Raw genomic sequence first — 27,056 nt, 5'->3', positions numbered from 1 at the left:
ATTGACAGTGTCCATAAAAAATCGTTTTAATGACTATGTTATAAACAATAGTTGCTATTTAACATGATCATGGGGCTAATTTTAAAAGCTATTTATTTATATGTGACTACTTACTGTATATGTTATGGCACCTAAAAAGGAATGCACTGGACAACAAACAAAAGCAAAAAATACAATATTTTTTATTATACTCCATATACATTTTTACTAGGACATAATATGGTGTCACAAAATAATATATGTACTTCTTACCTACTTTAGTAGCACTGTATATATTCTCAATAGGAAATACACCTCCTAGACTATATAGCAAAACCTTTGAAAGTGCTGGGATGAGCTGTGTAGTTGTTACCAAGACATTCACACTATTACTCCTGCAAAACAAAACAAAGATATCAAGCATTGCTTAAACATTTGTGGCAAATTATTATTATTATTACCAAGTTATTAGATGTACAGTTATGATATTTAGGGGCAGACTTATTAAAATGTGAGATTAGAACTCAACACAGAAAAACTCACTCACTTTCTATTCATTCCTATGGGATTTTTAGAAGTATATTTATAAAATGGTAAACTCTAACGCTCACCCATTTCTAAATACACTTCTAAAAATCCCTGATTGAAAAGAAAGTGGGTGAGTTTTTCTATGGTGAGATCTAGGGGGTCATTTACCATGGGTTGAGGGTTTTTTTTAAAAAAAAATTAGAGTTTTCAACGGTATTTTTCAGGCAAGAGATTTATTATATCCGAGATTTATTATACCCCGAAGCTGGAAATAGCTCAAATCCGAAAATACTCCAGCTAAAACCTGTTCAGACCATGTAGAAGTCACTGGCAGAGGTCCCTTGAACCATTTGAAGATGTTTGTAAGATGTTCATTTTTTTTTAGTGGGTTTCGTTTAAAAACTTGATTTGAATTTTTAGTATCCACTGAGTTTTTCCCATTCGTTTTTTTTCCCATAAATTAGAAACCATTCGAGTTGTGACTTCATTCGAGGTATAAAAAACCCCTCAAAAACTCGACCTTTGATAAATAATCCCTTAACCTCACATTTTGCTAAGTCTGCCCCTTAGAATAAAAAACTTGTATTAATTCAGATTTGTATGGACAAAAGAAAAAGAGCTGCCAGATGATGTAATATTAGCAGTGGAAGTACAGTCTAAAACTGTAATGGTATTCATAAATGCTTGGGATAAACATAGTACTGCCAGTGGTATAACAGAAGGCCAAATATGGTCTGAGACATTAAAGTTGAAGAGCAGCCTCAGTGGGCAAAGGCCTTGTAACATCAGTTACTCTGAAAACCAAATGTTGTTTGTGCTGAGTTTCATATGACAAATATTCTTCAGGCAGTTTTCTAAAATGACAATGAACATACACAAATACAGAGTGCTCATGTTTATAGTGGTTGCACCACTACACGTAGTATATTTATATATGTAACAATGTGCAAAATTTTGAACACTTCAGAGATTTACTTAAAGGACAATAGGAACAGTCACCAGCATTGCTTAATAAAACCCTGTGTGGCAGAAAAGCTGAGGTATTCTTTGGTGTCTGTGGGTGTGCTGAAAGGAATTGACCTTAGTGTCTGGCTTTAGATTAAAGTTGTATTTGGAATCCTACTTCTCTCTAAGAAATTTGTACATATTACCTAAAATGTTTTTCAATGAAAATGTCTTTTTTTTTAAATGGACTCCTCAGTTCCCTTGGCATACTCCCTAAATACCATGTCTATGTTACAAAATGTGGCCAGTTATGGAAAGTTTGGATTCGGCCGAACCCCCGAATCCTTTGCGAAAGAATCGGCTGAATACCGAACCGAATCCGAACCCTAATTTGTATATGCAAATTAGGGGTGGGAAGGGGAAAACATTTTTTACTTCCTTGTTTTCTGACAAAAAGTCACGCCATTTCCCTCCCACCCCTAATTTGCATATGCAAATTAGGATATGGATTCGGCCGAGCAGGCAGTGCTGTGTGAAAAAAGGGTGTACCTATCGATCTTTGTACTGATTTTGGTGACCAGGTACCTCTGTAAACAGATCTGGTGTAACTGTACACAGCCATTTGAACACGCTATGGGAAATATGGCAATCATCTTGAAAGCAGCAAATAAGAATGGAGTCAAATCTGTTGTAGACACCTTAATAAATTCACCATTTATTTTACACAGCTTTTTACTTTTTTCAGCGGGATTCGTTTTACACAGAATTCTAAATAGGCTCCTTGGCATATTGTCCATTACACATGTGTACAACCATTTATTAGATATAAGCAAGGCAATGTCCCTATAGGTCCAATAAGCACCTCTATTTAAACACATTGATGTCTGAATTGTTATTTTAAATTTCCTCCCAGCTAGGAAAAGCTAGAGAAGGAAGGACATTTGTGGAAAGAATATATTCCAGAAATATTCTTGGGAGAGATGGAGAAAAAATGGCTGTTCTGAAGGGATTTAATTGATCATTCAATAAGCAACAGCTCAGTTTGACACAAAGGGGAAACAGCAGATATCGGGGATTGGCTAAGTCTAATTTTACATAATAATTGGCTAGGTCTAATTTTCAATAGTCCACAAAACCCACATTTTACCACTTATGACAGGACTCATAAGCAAGGAAAAAGTAAGGAATGTTTCCTGATGTTATAGCCGGCTTTATATTGAGATGTTCAAGACTGGAATTTCTATATTATAAAATATAGGCACAGGCATACATAATTTCTTCTGCACATCTTAGACTTATTCAAGCATGCCTTACTCTTTTTAACTACCATGGTAATGTTCATATCTGTTTTACGTTAGTCAAGCAAAAGGAATAAATGAAATATGAAAATGAGCCTTGTGTGACATTGTAATGGCATATTTAGTGATGAAATATAAGCTTACATTTAGACTTACCTTGTGCTAATGAGTGATAGTGATTTAAGTGCATTCGAAAGCCAGGAGTCTGTCAAAACTTCAAGGTCTGCTCGCAATTGAAGCCAGGCTTCTCTCTTAGCTGGGCCAAAAAGTCCTTCAGCACAAACAGACAGAGAAACATGGATGAAATGCCAATTTCATGGAAATGTGAAATATTTTCTTGCCTTGAATTTTCAGGGGAAAAAAATCAACCACTCAATTATTCACTAGCTTAAAGGCACTTTTGTTACCATTTGTAATGGAGCATTGCCCAGGGACCTTTTTTTGTATACAGGAAAAATGGCATCCCAGTTAGAAAAGAAGGAAAGAAATGTTCTTTTTATAATTAATATTTATAATTATGTTTAAACAAATACATAATTACAAGTCATATAAAAAGTGTTGCTTGTAGTAAATATATTGTAAAGGTAATGAAGTCACCGAAATATTGTAATATTATACATGGAGCTTAATGTGATAGAAAATACAGTTATAGAAAATAAGATTGTTTGAAAGCACAGACTTTTAAAAATGACTCTTTTCCTTTCCTTTATTTACAGATACATTAAGCAGCAATTCCAACATAATTTTGAATTCTGTGTAACGATAGGGACATCTAAATGTTCATACTGTGCAACATTTTTCTGTCTAAACAAACGGCATATAACAAGCCTTTTGTTAGCAAAAATTTTTGTACTGTTCAAAGCCATATTGACTGAATCCCATCCGAAGCGAATAATAGCAATAGAAGTGAATACCTCCTACATTGTTCTTGTATGTATTGTACAGCTCTTTTACTCGTCTATAACGGAATGCCAGCTTCCTCATCCAGTCTACACCTCCCCGGACGCCAGTTGGTAAACAGAGAGTAGTACTGCTTGCTGCCGCCCGAAAGCCATCAGTTGCGAAACTGTAAGAACTTCAGAACACAGAATTATCAGATGTGCATAAAACTTCAGAAGAAAGAATTATCGGGTGCCTTTCCAATGTTTTACAAAACGAATCATGAAAGCAACATAATATATCACTTTGCCGCAAATCATACATTGCGTTCAAAATATATGGTTCATAATACCACACCAAAAATGTTTAAAATGGCGTTCATTATGCTTTGTAAAACCAGTCTACTGATACAGTATTACTTGCTGTACCCCAATCTCATTACTCATTATAGTCATTATCTAGATTGTGAAGTTTTTGAGAGATTGAAAACATAAGTAACTTTGCCTTCTCATGTGTCTCTCATTTGTAAGAAAAATACTAAATAAATAATGTTAGCTGGAATGCTAAATTATACATGTTGAGGCTACACCACTAAGCAGAAAGGAAAGGAAAACAAGCTAGTCAACCAGTACATTAATAATAGTATGACACAGGTAGTTTGCGGTTGTCTTACACTCATGAAACTATTTGTGACTCTTTCTGCACTGCTCATGTTTAGGTTAAAGTTCTGTCCAGCTCACTGTCATATGTTATGTATGAGAAATAAGATATATATAGTGAATAAAGTGCCCCCTCTTGTAAAATATAAGGATATTATAAGTCACCGAGGAGTTTCATGACCATATAAAAACACGAAGCCGAAGGCTGAGTGTTTTATACAGGTCATGGAACTCCGAGGTAACGTCTAATATCCTCATATTTTGCAACTGGGGGTACTGTATTTATTATAATACACAAGTTTTAGTGAGTCATGTGACAGAAATGGCATCAGAACTCACCATTTATAACAGATGACATCAGAACTCACCGTTTATAAGGATATAATTTACAAGATATTCATGGCTTTTATGTAAAATATATATATATCTATATATCTATATATATCTCTATATATCTCTATATATCTCTATATATATATATATATATATATATATATATATATATATATATATATATATATATATATATATATATATATATATATATATATATATATATATTAACCACTCTTAGCTCACCAGCCAGTGTTCCCTTGGATGTTCTTTAGCATTTCTTGTCACTCCAATAACTATACCACAAAAAAGAGAGATGCACAGCGCTGTACTCCAATAAAAAATAGTTATTTGCACCATATAAAAAGATACACAAGGCTCTGTATATCATTTTATGAGGAACAAATAAAGACTATGTTTTATTGGAGTACAGTGCTACTGTCCTTCTCTTTTTTGTGGTACACATATGTATTATTTGCTTTCTCAGCTTATAGCCCAAGCGACAAACAGACATATACAAAGTATTTCTAAATCCTACAAGAAGGAAACATTAGTTGTTTACATGTTGGCATGTGGTTGGACTACACGAGAGGATATTGCATGAACTGGAAATTTCTTACCTTAGATCTTGACCATTATCATCTGAAGAGACATCATCTACATGGACCTGATCACACTCCTGGAATGAAAGGCACACATTGTCATATTCTGATGGCTAGGTCTCAGAGCATACATACATACATACATAATTGTTTTGGTTGTAAAACACATGCCCATCAAGGCCAACTTTTTCTTTAATAAATCCTACCAAATTCTTTGTTTATCCACGTGAACATTTAACTAGAATCAGTTTGATGCAGAAGGGGAAAAAAATATTCTGGCATCAAAATGTCAATCAGACTTTGCAGCAGTACATACAGTAGCAGTGGCTACATACTGACTAGCTAAAAAGCCATCTAAATCGTTCTTGAAATAAACTAATGCATCGCCTGTACAACTGCTGCTTGAAAGACCTCAAGATGTTTTAAGAGATTTTTAACTGGTAATCAAGAAAATTAGAACAATAATTACCCAAGTCCGTTTACCAGAAAGTACTCCATAACACAGAGCCTATTCACCAAAGACAAGAAATGCTTTTTACAGACCTGGATGATATTTGTTATTTTTTTCGCTATAGGTTTTCACAAAAATTTCAGTAAGATCCAAATTTGGAAAAAAAACAGGGATGCATCTTAATGGCAAAAATAATCGGAATGCAATTATTAACAAAGTTTCGGCTGCAATGTCATACAGAGAGAGAAACATGAAGTTGTTCGAGTTAGAAATAAGGTGACTTTGTATGTGCGTAACTGGCCAGTAGATGGCAGCGTTGGTTTAAATTAGTCTTTCTGCTGCTACTTTGTCCAATGAACTCAGATAACATTGTTATTGAGAAACTACACAATTGGCTTGAAATTGTTTTTACAAATTATGCAAATACTATAATTACACTAAGGTGCCTAGATATCAAACTGTTAAAAAAAAAAAAAAAGACAATTACATTCACCACACATCACCATCTGATCACCAGGCATTGTCATGTAAAAACAGTGTCATTATTAAGCTAATTCAAAATGCTGTATAAAAAAATGATTGCCCATTGCTGTATTTTTTCTCAATGAATAATATGGAAATGTATTTGCTGCCTGAATTTCCCTCATTGATTGAATGTGTAATGTCTTAAAAATGATGGTGTTAAATAAAGTCATTTGGCAGTGTGAAAGAAAATACAAACCACCATTTATTTTACACTGCTTTTTATACAGATTTTCTGGCTTGAATAATTTAACACATAGAGATAAACAGGAGAAGCATAGACGCATCAATTATTATCATACCATTAAAAGATCAGTGCTTCACTAACCGTGCTATTATTTTGACTATAAATCTGTTTTCGATTGGCTACCTTGGGCCATTAGGTGGCCCTTTCAGAAAAAAAAAGAAAAACAAATAAGCAGATCTGCACCGCATGCTAAATAATTATTCTTCTGAGTGCATTCTTGGCCGGAACATTTAGTCAGCTTAAAAAATTATAGAAACAAAAAATTCGGATACATTTCATGGACTTGGCAGTTCCGACATAAAACAATGGTTTGTATATTTTTATTAATAACTGTGAAAATACAGTATTGTATTGAAAGAGTATGAAAATGAACATGCATTCTTACAGGGTTAAAGTGATACCATTATCACAAAATATCCAAATCTAAGTCTTGGTCTGGAAACACCCTGTGTGTCACAGCTGACACTCACCCATCTGGCTACATCATTTCAGAACTGTAAAGGCTACTTCAACTGCTGCTTAAGCACCTGGCACTGGTCTACAGTGATAAGAATATCAGAAAGAAAGTATTATATAAAGGGTGCCTATTAACAGAAAGAAAGACCCTTTGGAGATGACTGGATCATTTAACTTGTTTTTACAGCATTCAAGACTGATATCTAGTCAGCTATAAGTTGGGGTGGCTGTTGTTTTTTCCCTAACCATAGAGTGGACAAGTGACTGCAAAGTCTGCCTGGAATAATGTTTCTTTAGCCAGGCTGACCAACAAATGCAAGGACATTGCACTGATGACTAGCCAAGGTAGACTTCTCAGTAGAACCTTTATGCATGCTCATAAACAGTGCAAGGAACGGCATTGTTCATGGTGCATCATCTAAGAAGAAATGAATTTGCATACTTTTTGGGATTGCCCATTTGCACTGGCCCAGCTTGATGCCCTGGAACATGCATGCCCAGGAACCTTCTTATGTACCATGCAGGGCTTTATGGACGTTTTGTGGTTTTCCAGGAATCGCCTAATTCTGAGAAGGGAAAGGAGGCCATTCAGGAAGTTGCAAGAGAGATCCATTCGTGACAGCACTAAGGAAGAAGTAGACTAAAACCACTCCACTTTCCACCATCATTCAAATAAATAAAGCTACAACCATGTGAATTCCCCCTACCCTGGCCCGACTTTCCCCACCCCCATCCACTTCTCCGTCCATCTGTAGTTTAATTCATGTCTAGATCATTCTATGCCTGAACATACATCCTCATCCTAATCAAATTGGTATTTCATATTATTATAGAGTTATTAATGAACAATTATAGAAAAAAATTGCACTTTGGCACTGCTACTTCCATCCTAGAATTGTGCACAGTGCGCCTATTGATGCAAATGAACCCTGGGGCTACCACCACACCCTCAAAGGTGGTTGTAGCTCCAAGGCTCCCACAGTGGCTTGCAACAATGGTAGCAGCAAAGTTGTGTCTAAAGAATAGGTTGCAGATATAATTTTGATGCAGAGAGATGAAAATCTGAGCAAGGAAGATTTGCAGTGCATTCAATTCATGTCAAACTGCATTCATTAGACTTATCTCCACCTTGTGAAAAAATTGTTTGCATTGTGGAAAAAAAAAACCTTTGTGACTTGAGAGTAAACTTGTACACTGTTGATGCTGTTGTATATGATCCCTATAATGTGCATATATGTGTATTAGTAATTTGTACCTAAATTGGACCAGTAAAATTGAACTGTTCTGCTGCGGATTACAGGACCAAGCCAAAGTTTGCTGTTTGCACCCAACGCCTGCTTGTACTATACACAGTAGAGAGGTTAAACATACAAAAACAAAACACGAAGAATGGCAATCATATTTTACATGCAATGTTTCAAGGTCTATCAATCCAATACTATTGTTTTTAGCCATGCTTACAAAACATTGTATATCAAAACTATTGATGCTATTGCAGTGGAGCAGATGCTCAGATCTGTGCATAGAGATGGGTGATGCCAAATCACAATGGTAAATGAGTAAAAAAGTATTGTGCAGTTGAAAATGTTCAAGAAAACTAAAGGCTATTCGACATAGGACAGCAGTCCTGCTGAAGGTGACCTTAACTTAATGGTCATTCTGATTTCAAGTATAGTAATTGAATGAACTGGCCATGCAATGTGTTTTCTTGAGCCTGAGATTTGCAACTTCAAGGGCAGTAAGTGTCTATAATACCCTTTCATTAGCCTTAAAGCCTGATGATACATGGATAAATTATCCTTTGCCGGCTTAACTAGCACTGAATGGTTACTCTGACAAGCATTCTAATACTAATTTATCATATACATCTGTTCCATGGCAAATGTCTTAGCTGTGATTAATTGAACTAGGGACAAAAATAAAGTGTGTGCTACATGCAAGGGCTGTTAAGAACATTTAGCAACCTTAAAGTACAAAGTAAAATAAACAATCACACCCTTCACTGCACAATTCTTTGTATTAAGAGAGTCCAAAGCAATGTTACCAAAAATGTTTGTGTGTAATGTTTAAGAACTTATTTTGCATATTGAGCCAATTTGCATAGTATTGCAAACTGTTTTGCATAGTGTGCAAATGTACAAACTAATCAACATGTTTTCCCCACAATGCAACCGTTACCAGCATCATTGCAGCCATAAGCCTTTTTGTGCTCACCCCAACTGTGCACATATTAAAATGGACACCATTGCAAGTGCCCATTTTGGAAATTGAGTACTACATAGAGTTGTAGGCAATATATTCAGAGTGAGGATTGCATCATGATACAGACCATTAGCATATGATTCTGTTGCATCAATAGATTAAGCCCACTATGGGCACCCTCAAATTAATGTTGTGTTCAGAGTCGTACACTTGCCCACAATTGATCAAAACAAACTGCAAAGATACAAAAAGCTTAGTGCAACTACTGTAAGTACCTGGGTGCAAGTACCTGTATTAAATGTGTCAATATGCGCAACATGTTTGTTTGTTTGTTATGCACATGAGTCCACTGTATCGCAACCACACATACGGCTATAATTGTAAATGATCCCTTGAGACATTTCAAGATATATTTAAATGCAGTAGGAGCAGATACAATATTATTTAATGTTTTGCCATTTGAAAACTTAAGTCCTGGGTTCAACCAGAGCTGCTTCCTAGATCCCCCAATCGTAAGCTCCACATGAGCAGCTGTGATCGGTTTGGGGGGAGTGTTGTTCCCTGGAATTTTGGAGGCAGTAGTGGGCCTGGGTCAGCAGGGGCCATGGGGCCCACAAGGGCTGGGGACCACCAGGTTTTTTTCCTGGTATCCCACAAGCCCAGTTCAACCCTGCACCTTGAACACATGCTAATTAGTAATCAAGTGTGCTTATACTAAAGCATCTGCACTAAATGACATCAATGAATATATAATAAACATCACAAGGATCCCTGATGATGGCCTTTGGCATAAGTGGGAATCCAAAAGATTATGCCTTATGCTTCATGTTGCTACAGCTATAGTAAATATTTTCCCCACTAAACTGCTGAAATATACATACTAATACCTCAGAGTATCCAGCATCTAATAATAAAAGTTGGACAATTTTAATAAGAATGCCTAGATAATAGACACAGAAATATTCTTTTAAGGGAGCTAATGACTTGCTCCTTCAGGTTACATGTGCGGGGAGATATTTTTGTTTATTGGAGGAGACACCTCTGCTAAAATGAAACTGAAGGACTTGGACTCACTATATATCAATCAGACAGCCACAGTAACTATATCTGAAAATCAAAGATCCCATGATCATCTCACATAGACATATACATTAAGGCAATGTTCATGGAACTCTGTAGCGCAATGATTGGCCTTGATATTTATTACTGAAATCAATTCTATAAAAAAAACATAATTTGTTGATAAAGTCAACATTTCATCACTCTGAAATGTATCCCATTCTAAATAGCAAAACCCGATGATAATATTGCCCTATGCAATTATTTCTGCATCAAATTTTGTTGAATCTAAAAAAGGGAACTAGATATTTCATTTTTCCTACTTATGTTAGCACAAGACAAATGCTAAACTGGTTTGGCATCTACTATACATGTACGGCATTTAACACAAGTTTTTACTTCCATGTTTGCAACCTAATTTAAGCTCAAATAATACGCAACTGCCAGTTGCATAATAACTGATGGAAGAAGAGGCCAGGGAGGTTCCTAGAAACCCCACGTTTCTTGTGAATAGGAACGCTGACTTACCACTACCTTCTTGGTAGCATTAGCTCTAGGGCACCCCTTCCTTAGTAGCAAACAGTTCACAACAGGAGACAATACAACTCATCAGCACTGGGTGCATTTATGCAGATGTGCAGATTTATGCTGCAGATTTGTTTAACTACTGTGGCAAAAGTTAAAAAGTAAATAGCCATTAAGTCATCTAGCAAATAAACCTTTATGTCTTATAAAACTGCAATAAAAAGATGAATGGCGATAGCTGCCTACTTGTTGAAAACAAACTATGGTCTTTAGAAGATGCATAAGTAAGGGATGGCTATATACATGGAATAGATTGAACATTTCCCATTGTCATCTAAAGGTATGCAGACTTGATGTATTTAATTAATATATATATATATATATATATATATATATATATATATATATATATAACCATTAATATGTTGTTTGTTCTCTTGCATCATCTGTCTTTTGATTACACAGAAAATGGCGCCTTCTACTTATGCCTCTGGGTTATACAGCATAAAAAACAGCATGAATGAGCTCTTGAGAGATTACATTTACACTTGGTTTCTGAAACATCTTTGGTTAGCCTCACTTAGGCCTGTTTGGTAAATACACTATCTTAAAATCTCTCTCTCGGAGGGGAAGGACAGCTGTTCAGAAGAGTGCGTACAGACCAAATATAGTAACATGGCTTACCTCCAAATCATTAAAAAATAAGTGTGCATCGGCGAGGTTGAAAATCATTTCTTCCATTCGCAGTCCAAGAGTCACAGCTGTCGGTGAATCCTTCAAGATACAAAAGTATTTCAAGATCTCAATAAGAAATGAAGCTAAAAATCATTTTAAAAAATGTGAAACCTCCTGCATATATTTTTCATTAGTAATCAGTTTTAAGCATTTCAATTGATTACATAATATATTTCAGACCATGGGCAAAGATCCTTAATGTTACAAAACTAAAACTACTGGTATTTACACAGCAGCTGAAATGATGAAGAAATGCTGAGAGCCATTGTTTTGCAACATCTGGGGTCCTGAATGATTCTGATACCTATTCCAGGCATTATTCTACATTTTACTGCAACAATGATATCAACATAGCCAAGTTTGATTAATTGGTACATTTGATCTCTTTACTTTTTGGGCATTTACTGATCAAAGGTGTTTTATTTGCAATACAATTTTTCAGTATGTTGGAGAAGTTTATTTCTACCCTAGCACCAGTGGCTTACAAATACAGCAGACTTGTGTCCACTGACCTTGATAGATAGATAAATGATGATAGATAGATAGATAGATAGATAGATAGATAGATAGATAGATAGATAGATAGATAGATATAGATAATGTCTTACCATAACATACCTTAGTTTATTAGGACAGACTTAAGACTTACAACCCCTAGTAATGAATGGTCTGTTTTAATATGCAGCATTCTATATACTTTTTTTTGCTGGAACCAGAAATTGGGTCATTGGGTCAAAATTTACAATGCTGCTAAAATAACATATTTTCCCCTTTAAGAATTTTCTGTTTCTGCAACTTTTTTTTACATTAAATTTGACCAGATGTTTTTGTTAGATGTAGCAGAATATGAATGGAAAAAAATATGACACCAAGTTGTTTCCATGTGATTTCCTTGGTGTAAAAAACAATGAAGTGTGCCAGCCTAGCTATATAAATGAACAATTGCTCCTTCATAGGCAATAACTGCACCACCTTTTAGCGGACATGTCTGCAGCTAAACTCTAGATTTGTGGCAAACACATACCCACTAGGGAGGTCGCGGACTGTTCGCCCGCGAACTAATTTGCGCGAACATCGACTATTCGCGTTCGGCGAATGTTCGCGAACGTCGCGCGACGTTCACCAATTTGGGTTCGCCTTAGCTGGCGCTTATTTTTGCCCTCTCACCCCAGACCAGCAGATACATGGCAGCCAATCAGGAAGCTCTCCCTCCTGGACCACCCCCACACCCCCTGGATCACTCCCCTTCCATATATAAACTGAAGCCCTGCAGCGTTTTTTCATTCTGCCTGTGTGTGCTTGGAAGAGCTAGTGTAGGGAGAGAGCTGTTAGTGATTTGAGGGACAGTTGATAGTAACTTTGCTGGCTAGTAATCTACTTGATACTGCTCTGTATTGTAGGGACAGAACTCTGCAGGGATTTGAGGGACATTTTAGGTTAGGTAGCTTTGCTGGCTAGTAATCTACCTTCTACTGCAGTGCTCTGTATGTAGCTGCTGTGGGCAGCTGTCCTGCTGCTGATCTCTCATCTGCATCTGTTCTTCAAACAACTGCCACCTAGCTGTGAGATCTTTTTCACATTCTGTCTAAATATCAATAATAATACCGTCTCCAGAAACACCACCCGAGTGACGTTTTTCAAGCAGCAATAATATATTCCGTATCCACTGCTGTAGTGTATACGTTGACCTTGCAGGCATTTATTGCCCAGTCTTTAACCAAGTGCCACCTAGCTGTGTGAGCTTGTTCACATTTTGTCTAAATATCAATAATAATACCGTCTCCAGAAACACCACCTGAGTGACGTTTTCCAAGCAGCAATAATATATTCCGTATCCACTGCTGTAGTGTATACGTTGACCTTGCAGGCATTGTTTCAATTTGTTTGCCCAGTGTGTTCTTCAAACAACTGCCACCTAGCTGTGTGAGCTTTTTCACATTCTGTCTAAATATCAATAATAATACCGTCTCCAGAAACACCACCTGAGTGACGTTTTCCAAGCAGCAATAATATATTCCGTATCCACTGCTGTAGTGTATACGTTGCCCTTGCAGGCATTGTTTGCCCAGTCTTTAACCAAGTGCCACCTAGCTGTGTGAGCTTTTTCACATTCCGTGTCCAGAAACATCACCTGAGTGACGTAGTGTGATTTCTGCCCTTTACAGCACAAAACGCAGCGCTGTGTCAACAATGTATTTTTCAGATACATTTTTGCCCTTGATCCCCCTCTGGCATGCCACTGTCCAGGTCGTTGCACCCTTTAAACAACTTTAAAATCATTTTTCTGGCCAGAAATGTCTTTTCTAGCTTTTTAAAATTCGCCTTCCCATTGAAGTCTATGGGGTTTGCGACGTTCGCGAACTATTCGCATGTTTTGTCGCAAGTTCGCGAATATGTTCGCTACATCCCTAATACCCACACCAGAACACTTTACTGTGTCTGACTTGCCAAAATGCCATACTGTAAAATTATTTGGTTTTTATCAGGTATAAAGGGGCATGTCATTCAAAATGTTCTAGTTTTGATTTATTGGTCATTAGAACATTATGCTACAAGTCTTGAGATGCATAATGGTAAATTATAGACTGGCCAGTGGTTTCCTCTTTACCACTCTCCCATGTTTCCTATACTACTACTATGCCTATAAATGATTTTTCCCTTTTCTTCTTCTTGTTGGTTTCACCATTGTTATTAATTTTTTTTCTGTTTGATAAGAAAGTCTTAGAAATGACTGTTTAACCCCATCCAAAATATTGGCTTTTACTGTAAAACTAAATATCCTTTGAGTGTGTTATGTGCTTCTAGATCTAGAAACCTCTGCTAAAAATACAGTCAATTTTAAGGATATAAGTAGTTAAAAATTACACAAGTATTTGATAGGGCTGGTCCACATTTGTTCTGATTATATTCAAACAGCTGACTTTAATTACCTGCTTAATAAGTTTAATTACATTTAGGTACATTTTTTAAACCCACCATCGCTCATTTGATTATCTTGCAAATCGAGGAAATCAATAATGGTGTCATATTTTCTCTTTTTTCCATTTATTACTACTACTACTAGAATCGGTAATAACTGAATCAAATTCCAATATCAAACAGAGAAAACTTGAAAAACTGAAGGAAGAAATAATTTTGTAATTGTTAAATAAAGGTTTGAACTTTAAACAACTGTTTGTCCATACACAACCAAATCTTCAAGATAGGCTTTTCCTTGCACGTCCAGACGTTTAGTACAACTTTAAGATTCATGAAGTAGGAGAAAACCAAAGCAGAAATTACTGCAAAGTGTGTTTATTTACACAATATATTTTGGGTGTCAAACCCTTTATCAAGCTACATCCTCAACATTATTATGTCAGTGACATCATATCCTGTATTCCAAAAAGGTCACAAGAAAAAGTCAAAATGCTGTAGTTTTTTTTTTCATATTTAAAATGGGATTATGTTTACAAATCGTAACTGTTAAAAATACCTTATTTACACTTTTTTAACATTTGAAGCTCATGCCACATTTGTAAGTAAGTGTAAGTAAGTTAACGAAGTTTCACTAGGAAGAAAGTAACGCTAGAGAAAGTTTGCTAAGAAATTTTTGCACTAACGTTTAATAGCTGCCAAGGTGTAATTGTGCACTTTGATGTCGAAAAAATGCCATATTTCATATGGCGTTGCACGGAGTATGTAAGTATATGTGCCCCTATGAGCCCTTTTTAAGTTAAATATTGATAATAACATATTAGGTTGCTGTAATAAAAGGAGCAAAGCTTGTTACAGGTTTAGTTGTGTCGTCTGTTTAAATTCAAAGTTTTATTGATTGCTGTGGGTTACTGCACCTAAGAAGTCTTTGTTCCATTTACTACATATGGGGGTAAGAGCTTATTTTTAAAGCAAAACCATTCTAACTAAAGTTTCTAGATACAGCAGGATATTTATGCTGGTGGATACAAACATTTTTTGTAGTAATTACACCCTTATGATATTTCTGTACAAAACAATTTTAAAATCTAATATTTATGTAAAATTTTTAATGCTTATATAGTACAAATATAATTATTTATAGTATGAGAAAGTGTGAGAGAAAGAGTGAGAAAGCAAAGACAATTGCACTGGTTTTTTGGTTAAATCAGAGACAGGCAACCTTTCATCTACCAAACAATTTCCAGCATAATTGTGTCCTCACAGGCTTCTTCTAATAATAAATAATGTGTACAGAAGTACACAGTTTACTGTAATACACAAATTTCAGCTGAGTAGCGATGGTTGCATAAATAAGCACTGATTCTACTATAAGTAGTCACTAAGCACAGTTTATATATCTCAAATGTGTGCCTATTTATGATTTAAAAAAAAACATGAATGCAGCAAATTAGTATTCTATTCAGCATTTTCAATGCATCTACCAAAAATCACTTAAATTTTATTTTGCCTAGAACAACTCTCATTGAATTCTGGATGAATGAAGCAGTTTTTACATGACAAACTATTACACTGAAAATGTGCATAATGAATCTCTTAAAGGACCAGTAAAATCAAAAAATGAAATTGTTTTAAAGTAATTAAAATATAATGCAGTGTTGCCCTGCACTAGTAAAACTGGTGTGTTTGCTTCAGAAACACTCCTACTGTTTATATAAATAAGCTGCTGTGTAGCCATGCTGCTATTCAATGGAAAAAAAGGCTTAGGTTACACAGCAGCCTTTTTTCAATTTCCGTAATTGCTATTAAGCAGCTTGTTTATATGAACTATAGTAGTGTTTCTGAAGCAAACACATCAGTTTTACCAGTAGAGGGCAACACTACATGATATTTTCATTAATGTAAAATACTTTAATTTTTTGGTGTTACTGGTCCTTTAAATTCTAGTTTTGAAAACTGGAAAGCACAAAAAACTTGAATCATGGCGAGAATTTGAATTCAAACTTTAATAAATCAGCTACTTAATCTGGGTATCCCCTGAAATGCAATAAAAGCCTACTTTTGTGTATTATAATGATATAATTGCTTATTTTGTAGCTTTTTGTTTTATAGTATGTTAAAACTAATTATTTTGAGGTATGTTGGTCTTCCTTGCATTGTCCTTTTTTAATCATGTCTTCTTTGTAAATTCAACCTACTGTTCTATCTACTGATAGACAGTAAAATACCTGTACAAGTAATTTACAGAATAATGGATTTTGCTTGCATATTACATTAAAATGTCAGCTTTTTTAACAAAAAAAACATGCGCGTAAGCAGACACATGTAGCACATCGCACTGGCGCAGCAGGGAGGGGGGGCCCTGGGACAGCAGCACCAGTGGGTCCCGGGCCCCAGAGTCTGACCCTGGGTATGGAATCCATTATCTAGAAACCTATTATACAGAAAGCTTTGCATTACGGAAAGGCCATCTCCCATGGACTCCATTTAATCAAAAAAATCCAAATTTTTAAAACTGATTTTCTTTTTCTCTGTAATAATAAAAGTGTAGCTTGTATTTGAGCCAAACTAAGGTATAATCCTTACTGGAAGCAAAACCAGCCTATTGAGTTTATTTAATGTTTAAATAATTTTCTAGTAGACTTAAGTAGAATCTCGGAAACTCCAAGTCCTGAGCATTCTGGGTAACATGTCCCATACCTGTATTACAGTCATTGGTTGTGATGTAGTGCAAAATAAGTATCAAAGCATCAACTACTTGAGTAGTCATGCATTTCATTCCAGAAGGGATGGGAGTTTCACTGCATTGCAATTTATACAATATATGGACAAAACTATATTAAAGGAACAGTTTAGTGTAAAAATAACAACTGGGTAAAAAAGGCTTTGCAAAATTTTAATTTTTTTTTTATATAGTTAGCCAAAAATGTAATCGATAAAGGTTGGCGTGAACGGACATAGAGCAGAACACAACTTCCTGTTTTTCAGCTCTCTAACTCTGAGTCAGTCAGTGACTTTAAGGAAGGACACATTACTGTTCAGAGAGTCTGCATTCAGCTCAGATTCAAAAGCAAACAGTTATGAACCTTCTGGCCTTCCCTCAAGTCACTGATTGGTTACCAATCAGTGGAAACCAAGAGAGCTGCAAACCAGGAAGTAGTGTTCTGGCTATTATGTTAGATATCCAGTCACTCCAAACTGTATAGATTAAAATTTTGGCTAACTAACTATATTGAAAACATTTTTATTTTGCATATCCATTTACCAGTTTTTATACTGAACAATTCCTTTAAGCAAGTGAATTCCCAGATAAGGCAGATAAAATACAATGCCCTGTCTGCAAGTATACTATATTATTTAGCGCTTACACATTATGCAGCATGTTAGATTAATCTCATGCTATGGTGAGTACAACCAGGAGCCAACTAAGCTATCCACGAGACAGATTTGAATTTAAGATTTGTTTTAAATGCATTTCTTATGGCAAATTTCACAGCATATGATATCAGGGGTTACTCCGTTCCACAAGGGAAATACTATATTTCACCCGAGAAAGGGGGTAACCTATGAAAGCTGTTATAATATACAGTATGAAGTAAAGGTAAATGTCTAAACACAAAAGGTGGGCTTCTTCTCATATACTGTATGGTCTTGGAATCTTGTATCTCAAAACTAGTGAAAAAACATATGGCACAACAAAAAGTAAGCAGTAAAACTAGTTGTTCTGTTCATATATAAAGGTAAATTTAACTTATTATTTATCTCTTTGGTTCTGTTCACAAAAATGAAAGAACATGCAGTATCTAATTGCCTGTTTGAGTGAAGGTTAAATCATTTATTTCCCATGAGATATCCTCAAGAATCAACAACATGAAATTAGATACATGCATTATGTAGTCATGTTTATGCAGGTATGTCAAATGTCATAAAAGTCCCTGTGTAGGAACTGGTAAATGATGTGTCCTTTCTAATGCTGGCACATTTGTGTACATGACAATAATATTTTATTTATTTATACATTAGAAAATTACTCCATGCACTTCTGCACAAAAACAAACTTGCACCACCAGCTTGCACCACCACCACTGTGCAGGGGATTTGTTGGTTGTTAAATGGGGGACAGTACAGAAAAACCAGCACCAGTATGGTGACAAGCAAAGATTGCAGGGACAAAACTTTACTTACATAGAGTTTCTGTACATTGGAAATAGCTCATCAACCCTATGCACTTAGACAACACGATGAACAAACACTACTCAGAGTCCTAAATATAACACATTTCACACCAGTACTTCCATATTTCTGCACCCTTCAATATTTTACCACAAATTCATAAAATTAATTCATAAAACTGAATCAGTTAAAGAATAACAAACTGACGAGTAATTTGGACAGATTAATTAAATCAAAGGTTTATACATGGTATGCCATTTATAGTTGTATTAATTGCAACAAAAATGTTATCTTCATGTCAGAAAGCAGATGAGGATAGGTTTAAAGGTTTAGCAATAAGTAAAACTGAATCTGCCAACTGGTGTTCAGCTGCAAAAACCATCATCAACCATAGGTCAGAATGGGTCACATACCAGCATTCATGATTCGTTACTGCAAGGATGGCTAATAATAGTAGTGTAAAAGACTTATACTGTCATCACAGTCAATATATCAGTCTTTACATTTATATTAATGTATTTTTAAATACCAACGCTTTTAAAAAGGCATTCATTCTTGCAGAATGAAGAGCATACTAATAAAATAACCAAGATTACACGCATGGTTATATTGCCGCATATGGATACCCTTAAATAATCATGAGAGCAATCCTAGAAGTTATCAGGCGCTCACACAGATGAAATATTTTTGTAAGCATAGGAAGAGTCATATGTATATGTTGATCATCTTTGTATTAATAGGAAAGTATAATATCTTTATCTTTCAGATGTTTTAAAGCAGTTATCAAGAAATTGTTATCAAATGTATTTATATAGTGCCATCAAGTCGAGCAGCACTTTACGTTAATTTAGAACAGTTAGGGGTCTTAAAAAAATTAACACGCAAGGGTTACAGAATAAAAATAGGATCATAGGACTCATAAGGGTTTTTAATCTAAAAGAATGATTTTTTTTAAACAGATACATTTTTCCAGATAATACATTTTTTTTACCACAGATAAATATCATTGAAGCTCAGAATCCAACTACCTACTGCATGTTATGCCATAGTGCAAAGCCTTTTGTGCCCTTTTCTGATTTCATCTCAAGCCTCCATTTAGAAAGAGGTATGTAATGTATGTGTAGATACATTCATACAAGAAAGGCAGCTATAAGGCAGTTTAATGACCTGTTCTTTTGGGGTGAGCAGCAATGTACCCCTTCAGTCTGCTCAGCCTAACTTATGTTCAAGTTCCCATACTGAAGCAAGAAACCCTGGAATTTTCACAGGCGACATCTTCTTCCACGCGATCTTCTTCCTCCTTTGACCGGCGTTTTGGCGCATGCGCAGTAGGAGCATTTCGCCGGTATGGATCAACTGCACATGCGCCAAAAGTCACGCGCATGCGCAGTAGATCGTACCGGTGAAACGATCCTACTGCGCATGCGCCGGTCAAAGGAGGAAGAAGATCGCGTGGAAGAAGATGTCGCCTGTGAACTCCCTGGACTGGACCTGCGCAGAAGGGTAAGTAACAAGTTAGGGGCATTTGCCCAGCGGGAGGGGTAGGCCAGGGGGGAGGAGGGAGGGGGGCAATACACGGGAGGGGGGGTGGGGGGTTAGCGCCGAGGAGGTTTCCTTCCCCTTTAAGTGCTACCAACTATTGGTCGAGGGGGGGTTTAATATGTGACCATTAACCCTTAGGTGATTAAATACTGCTGCATACTGCTTGCATATTGTGTCTTTTAACTTTAAATGAAGCTCGATGAGTAAATCTTCCTTGAAGAAGGAAACATGAACAGAGAAATATACACAAGCACAAAGGACAACTAGGAAACAACAGCAGGTGTCTGAATACTGCAGGCCGCTTAGAGGAGTGTCTCAGGGGCTCTGAGAGCCATCATTCTTGAAGCATACCACATGTGCCATGCCAAGAGCAGTGTATTCAGGAATACCATCATAGCGTAGATGTCACTGGATAAAGTATCGTTTGGAGTGTTCATCAAACATTACCAGGGGTTTAGAACTAGGATAGTCATGTTCCTGAATGGCTTAAGTGACAGTTACGATGATATAAAAATAAAACAGTTTGTGACTTCGAACATAGCTCACATATGACATCTGCAGCACTCTATATTCATACTAAGGTATGTAATGTACCAATTAGAGGTAATAAAAGTACTATTACCCTTTCTCCAAAAGATCCACCTGTTTTTGGCCAGGTAAGCACAGTTATTGTAGTACAGGTATGGGATCTGTTATCCAGAATGTTTGGGACCTGCGGTTTTCCAGATAAAGGATCTTTCCGTAAGTAGTTTAACTGGTTGGATAAGCAAAAAAGCCACCCCTGAATGGGTTTCAATAGTCTTCACTCTGCCCCCAAACTGTACTTCTTTAATATTATGCTAAAAATACCATCAGTAGAGCTTGTGAGAAAGGATAAGGGACAAGCTGAAATTTGGCATATTATCACAAAAATAAAAAATAACTAGTTAGAAGCTTTTTGCACCAGCTATTAGTCAGTCGATGTGTATAAGAATTAATAGAAGTTGTGTGTGATTAAACCACCTTATAGAACCTTGTGAGTTGGGTGCAAATCTGTCCAAAAACCCGTGCCAGGGCTTAGGTAGACATACTAGAAAAAAATACAGCTGCAGCAACACTTTGTTGCAAAAGTGAGATATTGGATTTATTACATCAGACAACCAGACAAAGTTTCGGGCTTAATCTCACCCTTTCTGAAGCCTTGAAAAAGGGCGAGACTGAGCCCACAAAGTTGCCCTGTCAATGTGTATAGAAGCCTTGCATCACAGTCATCATCAGCTTGCATAAATATAAGAGCTTAGGACATGGAATAAAGTAGCCAGCTACTTACAATGTAAAATTAATTTGCATAAAATAGCATGACTGTGTGAATCTAAGATTAAAAAATAATTATACATTTGCATTTAGCGGATTAAGCTATCTGGGCATACCTCGCATGCCTTGTATATTAAAAAAAGATCACAAACCTTACCTTGCCATACTTTTGTGCAAATGTTCCAGTGAGTAGTGAATGAAAGATGATGATTGTTTCATCTAAGTCCCATATAAAAACTCGCTGAAAACATAGGTAAGATAAAGACAGAAGAATAAATATATCAGTGCTGACATCTGAAAAATATGAACACATGCAAAGTTTTAAAGCATACAGTACTATTTTATATATTTATCCATGTCACAAGTTTCCGTACTAACTTTACTAATCAACTAGTTAAAATAATTACTCGTAAGGGCTGTCTCAATTTTTGTATGTATTGTTTATTAATAATGGGCTGGAGTCCCACACTTTTCTCTGCTTTTTACTGGATTTTACTAAGCCTTGCACTGACTGACACAGTGATCTACAGTACATCATTAAGCCAGGCAAGTTTCCTAGTAAGATGCACATGTTTAAACAGCATGAGAAACCTGGCCAAAATCCAATATGTTGTCTGTAAGGTAACAGCTGGTTCTGTATGTGCATGTTTGCTTTCTCTTTACTTACAGAACCAAATGTTGTTAATTTCTCATTCAAAAAAGGACATCAGCTGAGACCTAATCTACAGATCCATAATCTTGGCAAACAGAAAAAAATGTTTAAAATGGTAATGTGATATTTTACAACTTGATAACTAAAACATCTTTCCAAGAACATTTCACTTTTAATTGCAAGATTATGAGTAAGCAAATATCCCATTGTCAAATGAAAAAAAATACATAAACTGTAAATGCTTGTTTTTGTATATGAAATATATAAAATATGATGCAGCATATTGGCTCTACTTGCCTTCATACTTATTTCCAAAATTAGATATAAAGATGTCTACAAATAAAAAAAATCCTGTTTTTCTGATAAAGACATATATATATATATATATATATATATATATATATATATATATATATATATATATATATATATATATATATATATATATACACCTTTTAAAAGGTGTTTTAAAACACTATTTATGGTCAGTGCCTCCTGTACACAGTTGCTTGTAGTATGCACTGCAAGTTCATACACATAAAATTATTTTTTTATTCATTATCTTTGATTTCAAGTTGAAATAATGTTTAGACAGTGCTGCAAAACAAATATGATTTGTAACTGTGTACTACTTCTGAGCAATTTGTCAAGTGGCATTTAACTTGCACAAGCAATAATTAAATATACATATAGCCTACAAAAATATTTCATCATCAATATATCTTTTCCTTTATTAACAGTTGTCTGTGATGCTATTTTTTAATAAAGGAATACTGAATATGGGTGTTCATGGTAATTCAGTTGGCGTAATTTGGGGGCTGAACAAGGAGGTTTCAAAATGTGCAAGCTATTAATAGTAATACAGTATGCAAAACAGTTTCAAGTAGGAAGGTTTTGGATTGTTATGTATAAAATGTGCTGATTTTTAGTTTACTGGAAAATGTATACATGGGAACTAGTCAAAATTCTTATTCTCTTTTAATTTTGCAAAAGCTCTGCTAATGCTCATTAAAATGAAGTGTGAATCTGAAGCATTTAAGTTAAAATGAAACACATTCGGAGCACTGGCAGTCTGTTGATGTGAAAGCGCCAAAGGCCCTGGCCTATAGCAGGTCGGGGAAAATTTACTAGGTGGAGTTTGAGATGAGCTTCTCATTGGCAAATATTCACCTGCTCCCTAAACTCTAAGTGTCACCTTTATTCTGTCTGCAATTATTTTTCCTTCCCTTGAACGTTTTACCTTCCCTCCTTTTTTACCTTTAGTTTAGTTTTTTTTGTCTTTCTTCCCTATTTATTTTCTTAATACTTTAAAATTTCTCTCCCCAAATCCCTCCCCGGGAAGTAAAATTTATCAGACTGTTGTTTTTTTTTTATATTCATTGGTTTCCATCCTGAATTCCAATTTAAGGGCAATGGCGCATGTTGCGATTTGTCATCCATGGTTAAGTCTGAGCTACCACAGATTACAAGTCTTCCAAAAAAAATTTCTGAAGGTTTGTCACCCAGGTAACACATTCTTACCGCAGATGTCAAATCTCCCCATGTGCCATTGCCCTAAGCATTATTTTACAAAACAAAGTCAGAGAAAGAATTTTAGATTTTTAGGATGCAGTGTTTCTGCTGTACTTGAGTTACTATCACTGTTCAGCCATGTGTGTTAAATACATTACAAGGGGATTGCTAGAATGTGTTCTTAAGACAGTTTCTCTACTTTTTAAGGTGATTAGGAAGCAATTTGGGCATCCTTTCTCACAGATTCCTAATAAGTGGAACCGTTTTGTGAATGTTGTTTCTGTTTACTTAGTTACCATATGGGTATGCCTGTTAGCTAAGCTTTTTTTTTTGTCCTTGCGTATTAGTGATAAGAGCATGCAGCTGTAAAAGATCACACTCTCCTCCTCACTGCTTCTTGATTTGTTAGCTCACTGACACAGTGTCCATAATCAAAAATGTTTCATTTAAGAGATTGAATATCTTTTTATGGCTACCAACAATTTGTATTGTTAGTAATAATAGTACAACTACTATATACATCAATTATATATACTGTACATAATACACTACATATAAACAAGTTAAATGGTCACACAAATAGGTCTTGTATTTAGCACCCCAAAATTCTTTAGTCACATTTACATATGGACTGTCCAACTGTTCACCCAAGAAACCTACACACAGAGCAGAGAAAGGAAATTAAACCAGAGCTGAACTGTATATTTTATATGGCAGGCATGTCAGTATTAACAGAACCCTTAGTTCTGAAAGCAACAAAATATTGATGCTGAACTACAGACCAAGACTAAAGACTAAAGACCAAGACTTTTAATCAGTCGCCATAAAGCCATGTGACTTATCTAGTTAGAGAACTGCAATATGTATACATGAATGCATTGGGGAGCAATAACAGAAAGGAGAGACAGAAAATTTTTAATGCACAAACCACCAATTATCAGCCTTTCATAGGGTATGTTTTATTGAGTATCTTCAGAGAACCTCAACATGCATTATCTGCAATATCTTCAGTCGATATTAGAAATTATTATACTTTACTAGCCTATGGAATTATTTCTGTTTGATTAATATCATAACTAGCATATTGAAATCCTGTTTTTCTATTGAAAATTATGTTTTAAACAAGATAAGATGAAGCTTAAAGGTGCTGTCATGATTTTTATGATGAAAATAAGTCACAGTACAATATAAAATTTCAATCCTGAACCAGCAAGTATATTTTTTGTAATATTGGTGTGTAGGCAGCCATCTCAGTTACTTTTTCCTGGTTATGTGCTTTCAAAAAGAGCCAGCACTTGAGGATGGAATTGCTTTCTGGCAGGCTGTTGTTTCTCCAACTCAATGTAACTGAATGTGTCACAGTGGGACCTGGATTTTACTATTGAGCTCTGCACTTAGATCTACCAGGCAGCTGTTATCTTGTGTTATGGAGCTGTTATCTGGTTACCTTTCCATTGTTCTGTTGTTAGGTTGCTGGGGGGGGGGGGTGATATCACTCCAACTTGCAGTACATCAGTAAAGAGTGACTGAAGTTTATCAGAGCACAAGTCACATGACTGTGGGCAACTGGGAAACTGACAATATATCTAGCCTCATGTCAGATTTAAAAAAAAAATCTGTTTGTTCTTTTGAGATATGTATTTCAGTGCAGCATTTTGCTGGAGCAGCACTGTTAATTGATGCATTTTGAAAAAAACATTTTTCCCATGACACTATCCCTTTGTGACTGTAGGCCATCATTTCAATAGGAACTTTTGTACTATAAAATTAGGTAAAATCTACTTTTTGAAAAATGTGCAGTCCTCTCAGTTTAATGCAAATGTTTATTAGTTTCTTTGACTAAAATGGATGGTCAGAACAGTCACACTTGTATTAAAATAATTACACTGATATAAATGCAAGCTCCAGTGTCACAAGAATAAATACACATTCACTAACACCTGGAAAGTGGCCATTTCAGATTCCTCCTAATTAAAACGTCACATGGATTGTAAATGTTGGCAAAATATAAAAACAAATATCTACAATTTAAAAATGTATTTTCCCATTATATGGTGCATGTAGAACAAATAAGCTTTCAACAGACTTAAAATACATTTTATATCGGAGATATCTATAAGAGATACTTGACATTGTTGTAATTAGACTTCTGTTCACATAACCCTAACCAATGTCATATTTAAAAGGGTCTATAAAATATTTTTAGATAAAAAAACAGCATAACATAAATTGCATATTGCTAAAGCTGTGTTGTTCACATTATGCATATTAAAGCAATGCATCATGATCACAGAAATAATTCATTACATTGAATTACTACATATAATATTTTTAATGTCTTTCTTTCAAACTTGTAAACAGTAAATATACCCTGTAGGATACATGAATTAAAATTTTAGGTTGTACCTCCAAATCACTGTCAGGTGGAGGTGAAGGGTTATTTTTTCGTCCTCTTCCTCGTGATTTTGACCCAGAGCTCCTACACGTTCTGTCATCAAGGTCTTTGATAGGTGTTGAGGGACTCTGGACTGCATCAAACTCTCCTATTTAGTTGATTAAAATAATACACATAATTTTAAAATATGAATGACATATCAAAACATAAAATTAACTGTTAGCCTAATATTTTAAGTACATTTTTGTTGTTGTTTTTTTTAGTTGTTTACTAGCTTGGACAAGCAAGGGACCAGCCATTGGATTGAATGACTAAAAGGATGCATATGTGATTATTGAATAGAAATATGATGAAAAACAAAATCAAAATATAGATTCCTAATTAATAATAAATGTATTTTTTAGTTGATGCTCTTTGCTTTCTCTGGTAGCCATATTGTATTTAAAAGTTAATTTTAGGAAAGAACAGAATGGAAAATAATTCACAAACTGCAACAAAGAAAGACCAACTGTTTTTTTTAAGTTTCTGCAGTTATGCTCAAAAATGTCCATAAATCTGTACTATTAGAATAAGGTAATATAGAAACAAAAATCAAACTTACAAGAACTACTGGAAGAACAATGGATTTGGTGAAAAATAAATAAACCTGCTCTTACTGTCTTGTTATTGTTTTCTTCAAAATGGGTTCAGTATAACTAATAAGTATCTTGGTGCAAATCAAACTGAATCAGATAGCAAACATTATAAACGTACATTCAATGTAATATTGTCATGGGATTAATTTACCAGAATGCATCATTTATACATGTTTTCGCTCATTATAAAATGCACTTCTGGTCCTATTCTGCAGTCCAAACCTGCTTTATTGCTACACAGTGAATGTTAAAACTGCTACAACGAGCATGGTGGAAACATTGTACAGCATCCCATTCAAAAAGAGTCATTACGTAGTTGTGTGCAAACCCCAATTTAACATTTTAAACACCATGTGGGAATATGAATAAGGCTGTTCTCATGTATACAAACAGAAAGAACCCAGAAGCAATGTGTTCCTATATATACAGTATATATTTAATGACTTTTTGTTTGCAAAGTATATATACCCACTGACTTTCCACATTTACAATAACCTTTGTGTTTCCTTGAATAGCAG

The 27,056-nt window shown here is 35.3% G+C and overlaps 1 protein-coding gene across 9 annotated transcripts in view; it reads right to left on the bottom strand.

Annotated features, from left to right (window-relative positions):
- The window catches only part of eya4.L (EYA transcriptional coactivator and phosphatase 4 L homeolog), a 150,379-nt gene that overhangs the window by 9,744 nt on the left and 113,579 nt on the right, over window positions 1–27,056 (bottom strand). For all 9 annotated transcript variants that reach the window (XM_018263240.2, XM_018263246.2, XM_018263239.2 and 6 more), the window contains 7 exons: window positions 25,915–26,051; window positions 21,502–21,585; window positions 11,370–11,459; window positions 5,242–5,300; window positions 3,665–3,825; window positions 2,907–3,021; window positions 253–374 (listed from right to left, as the gene is read on the bottom strand). In XM_018263240.2, coding sequence (XP_018118729.1) covers window positions 253–374; window positions 2,907–3,021; window positions 3,665–3,825; window positions 5,242–5,300; window positions 11,370–11,459; window positions 21,502–21,585; window positions 25,915–26,051 — 768 coding nt within the window. The remainder of the gene's footprint in view (window positions 1–252; window positions 375–2,906; window positions 3,022–3,664; window positions 3,826–5,241; window positions 5,301–11,369; window positions 11,460–21,501; window positions 21,586–25,914; window positions 26,052–27,056) is intronic.

Source organism: Xenopus laevis, chromosome 5L, assembly GCF_017654675.1.
Source record: "Xenopus laevis strain J_2021 chromosome 5L, Xenopus_laevis_v10.1, whole genome shotgun sequence".
NCBI lineage: Eukaryota > Metazoa > Chordata > Amphibia > Anura > Pipidae > Xenopus > Xenopus laevis.
Note: the sequence above shows the minus strand (reverse complement) of the source record. Positions and strands in the feature narration are given on the sequence as shown.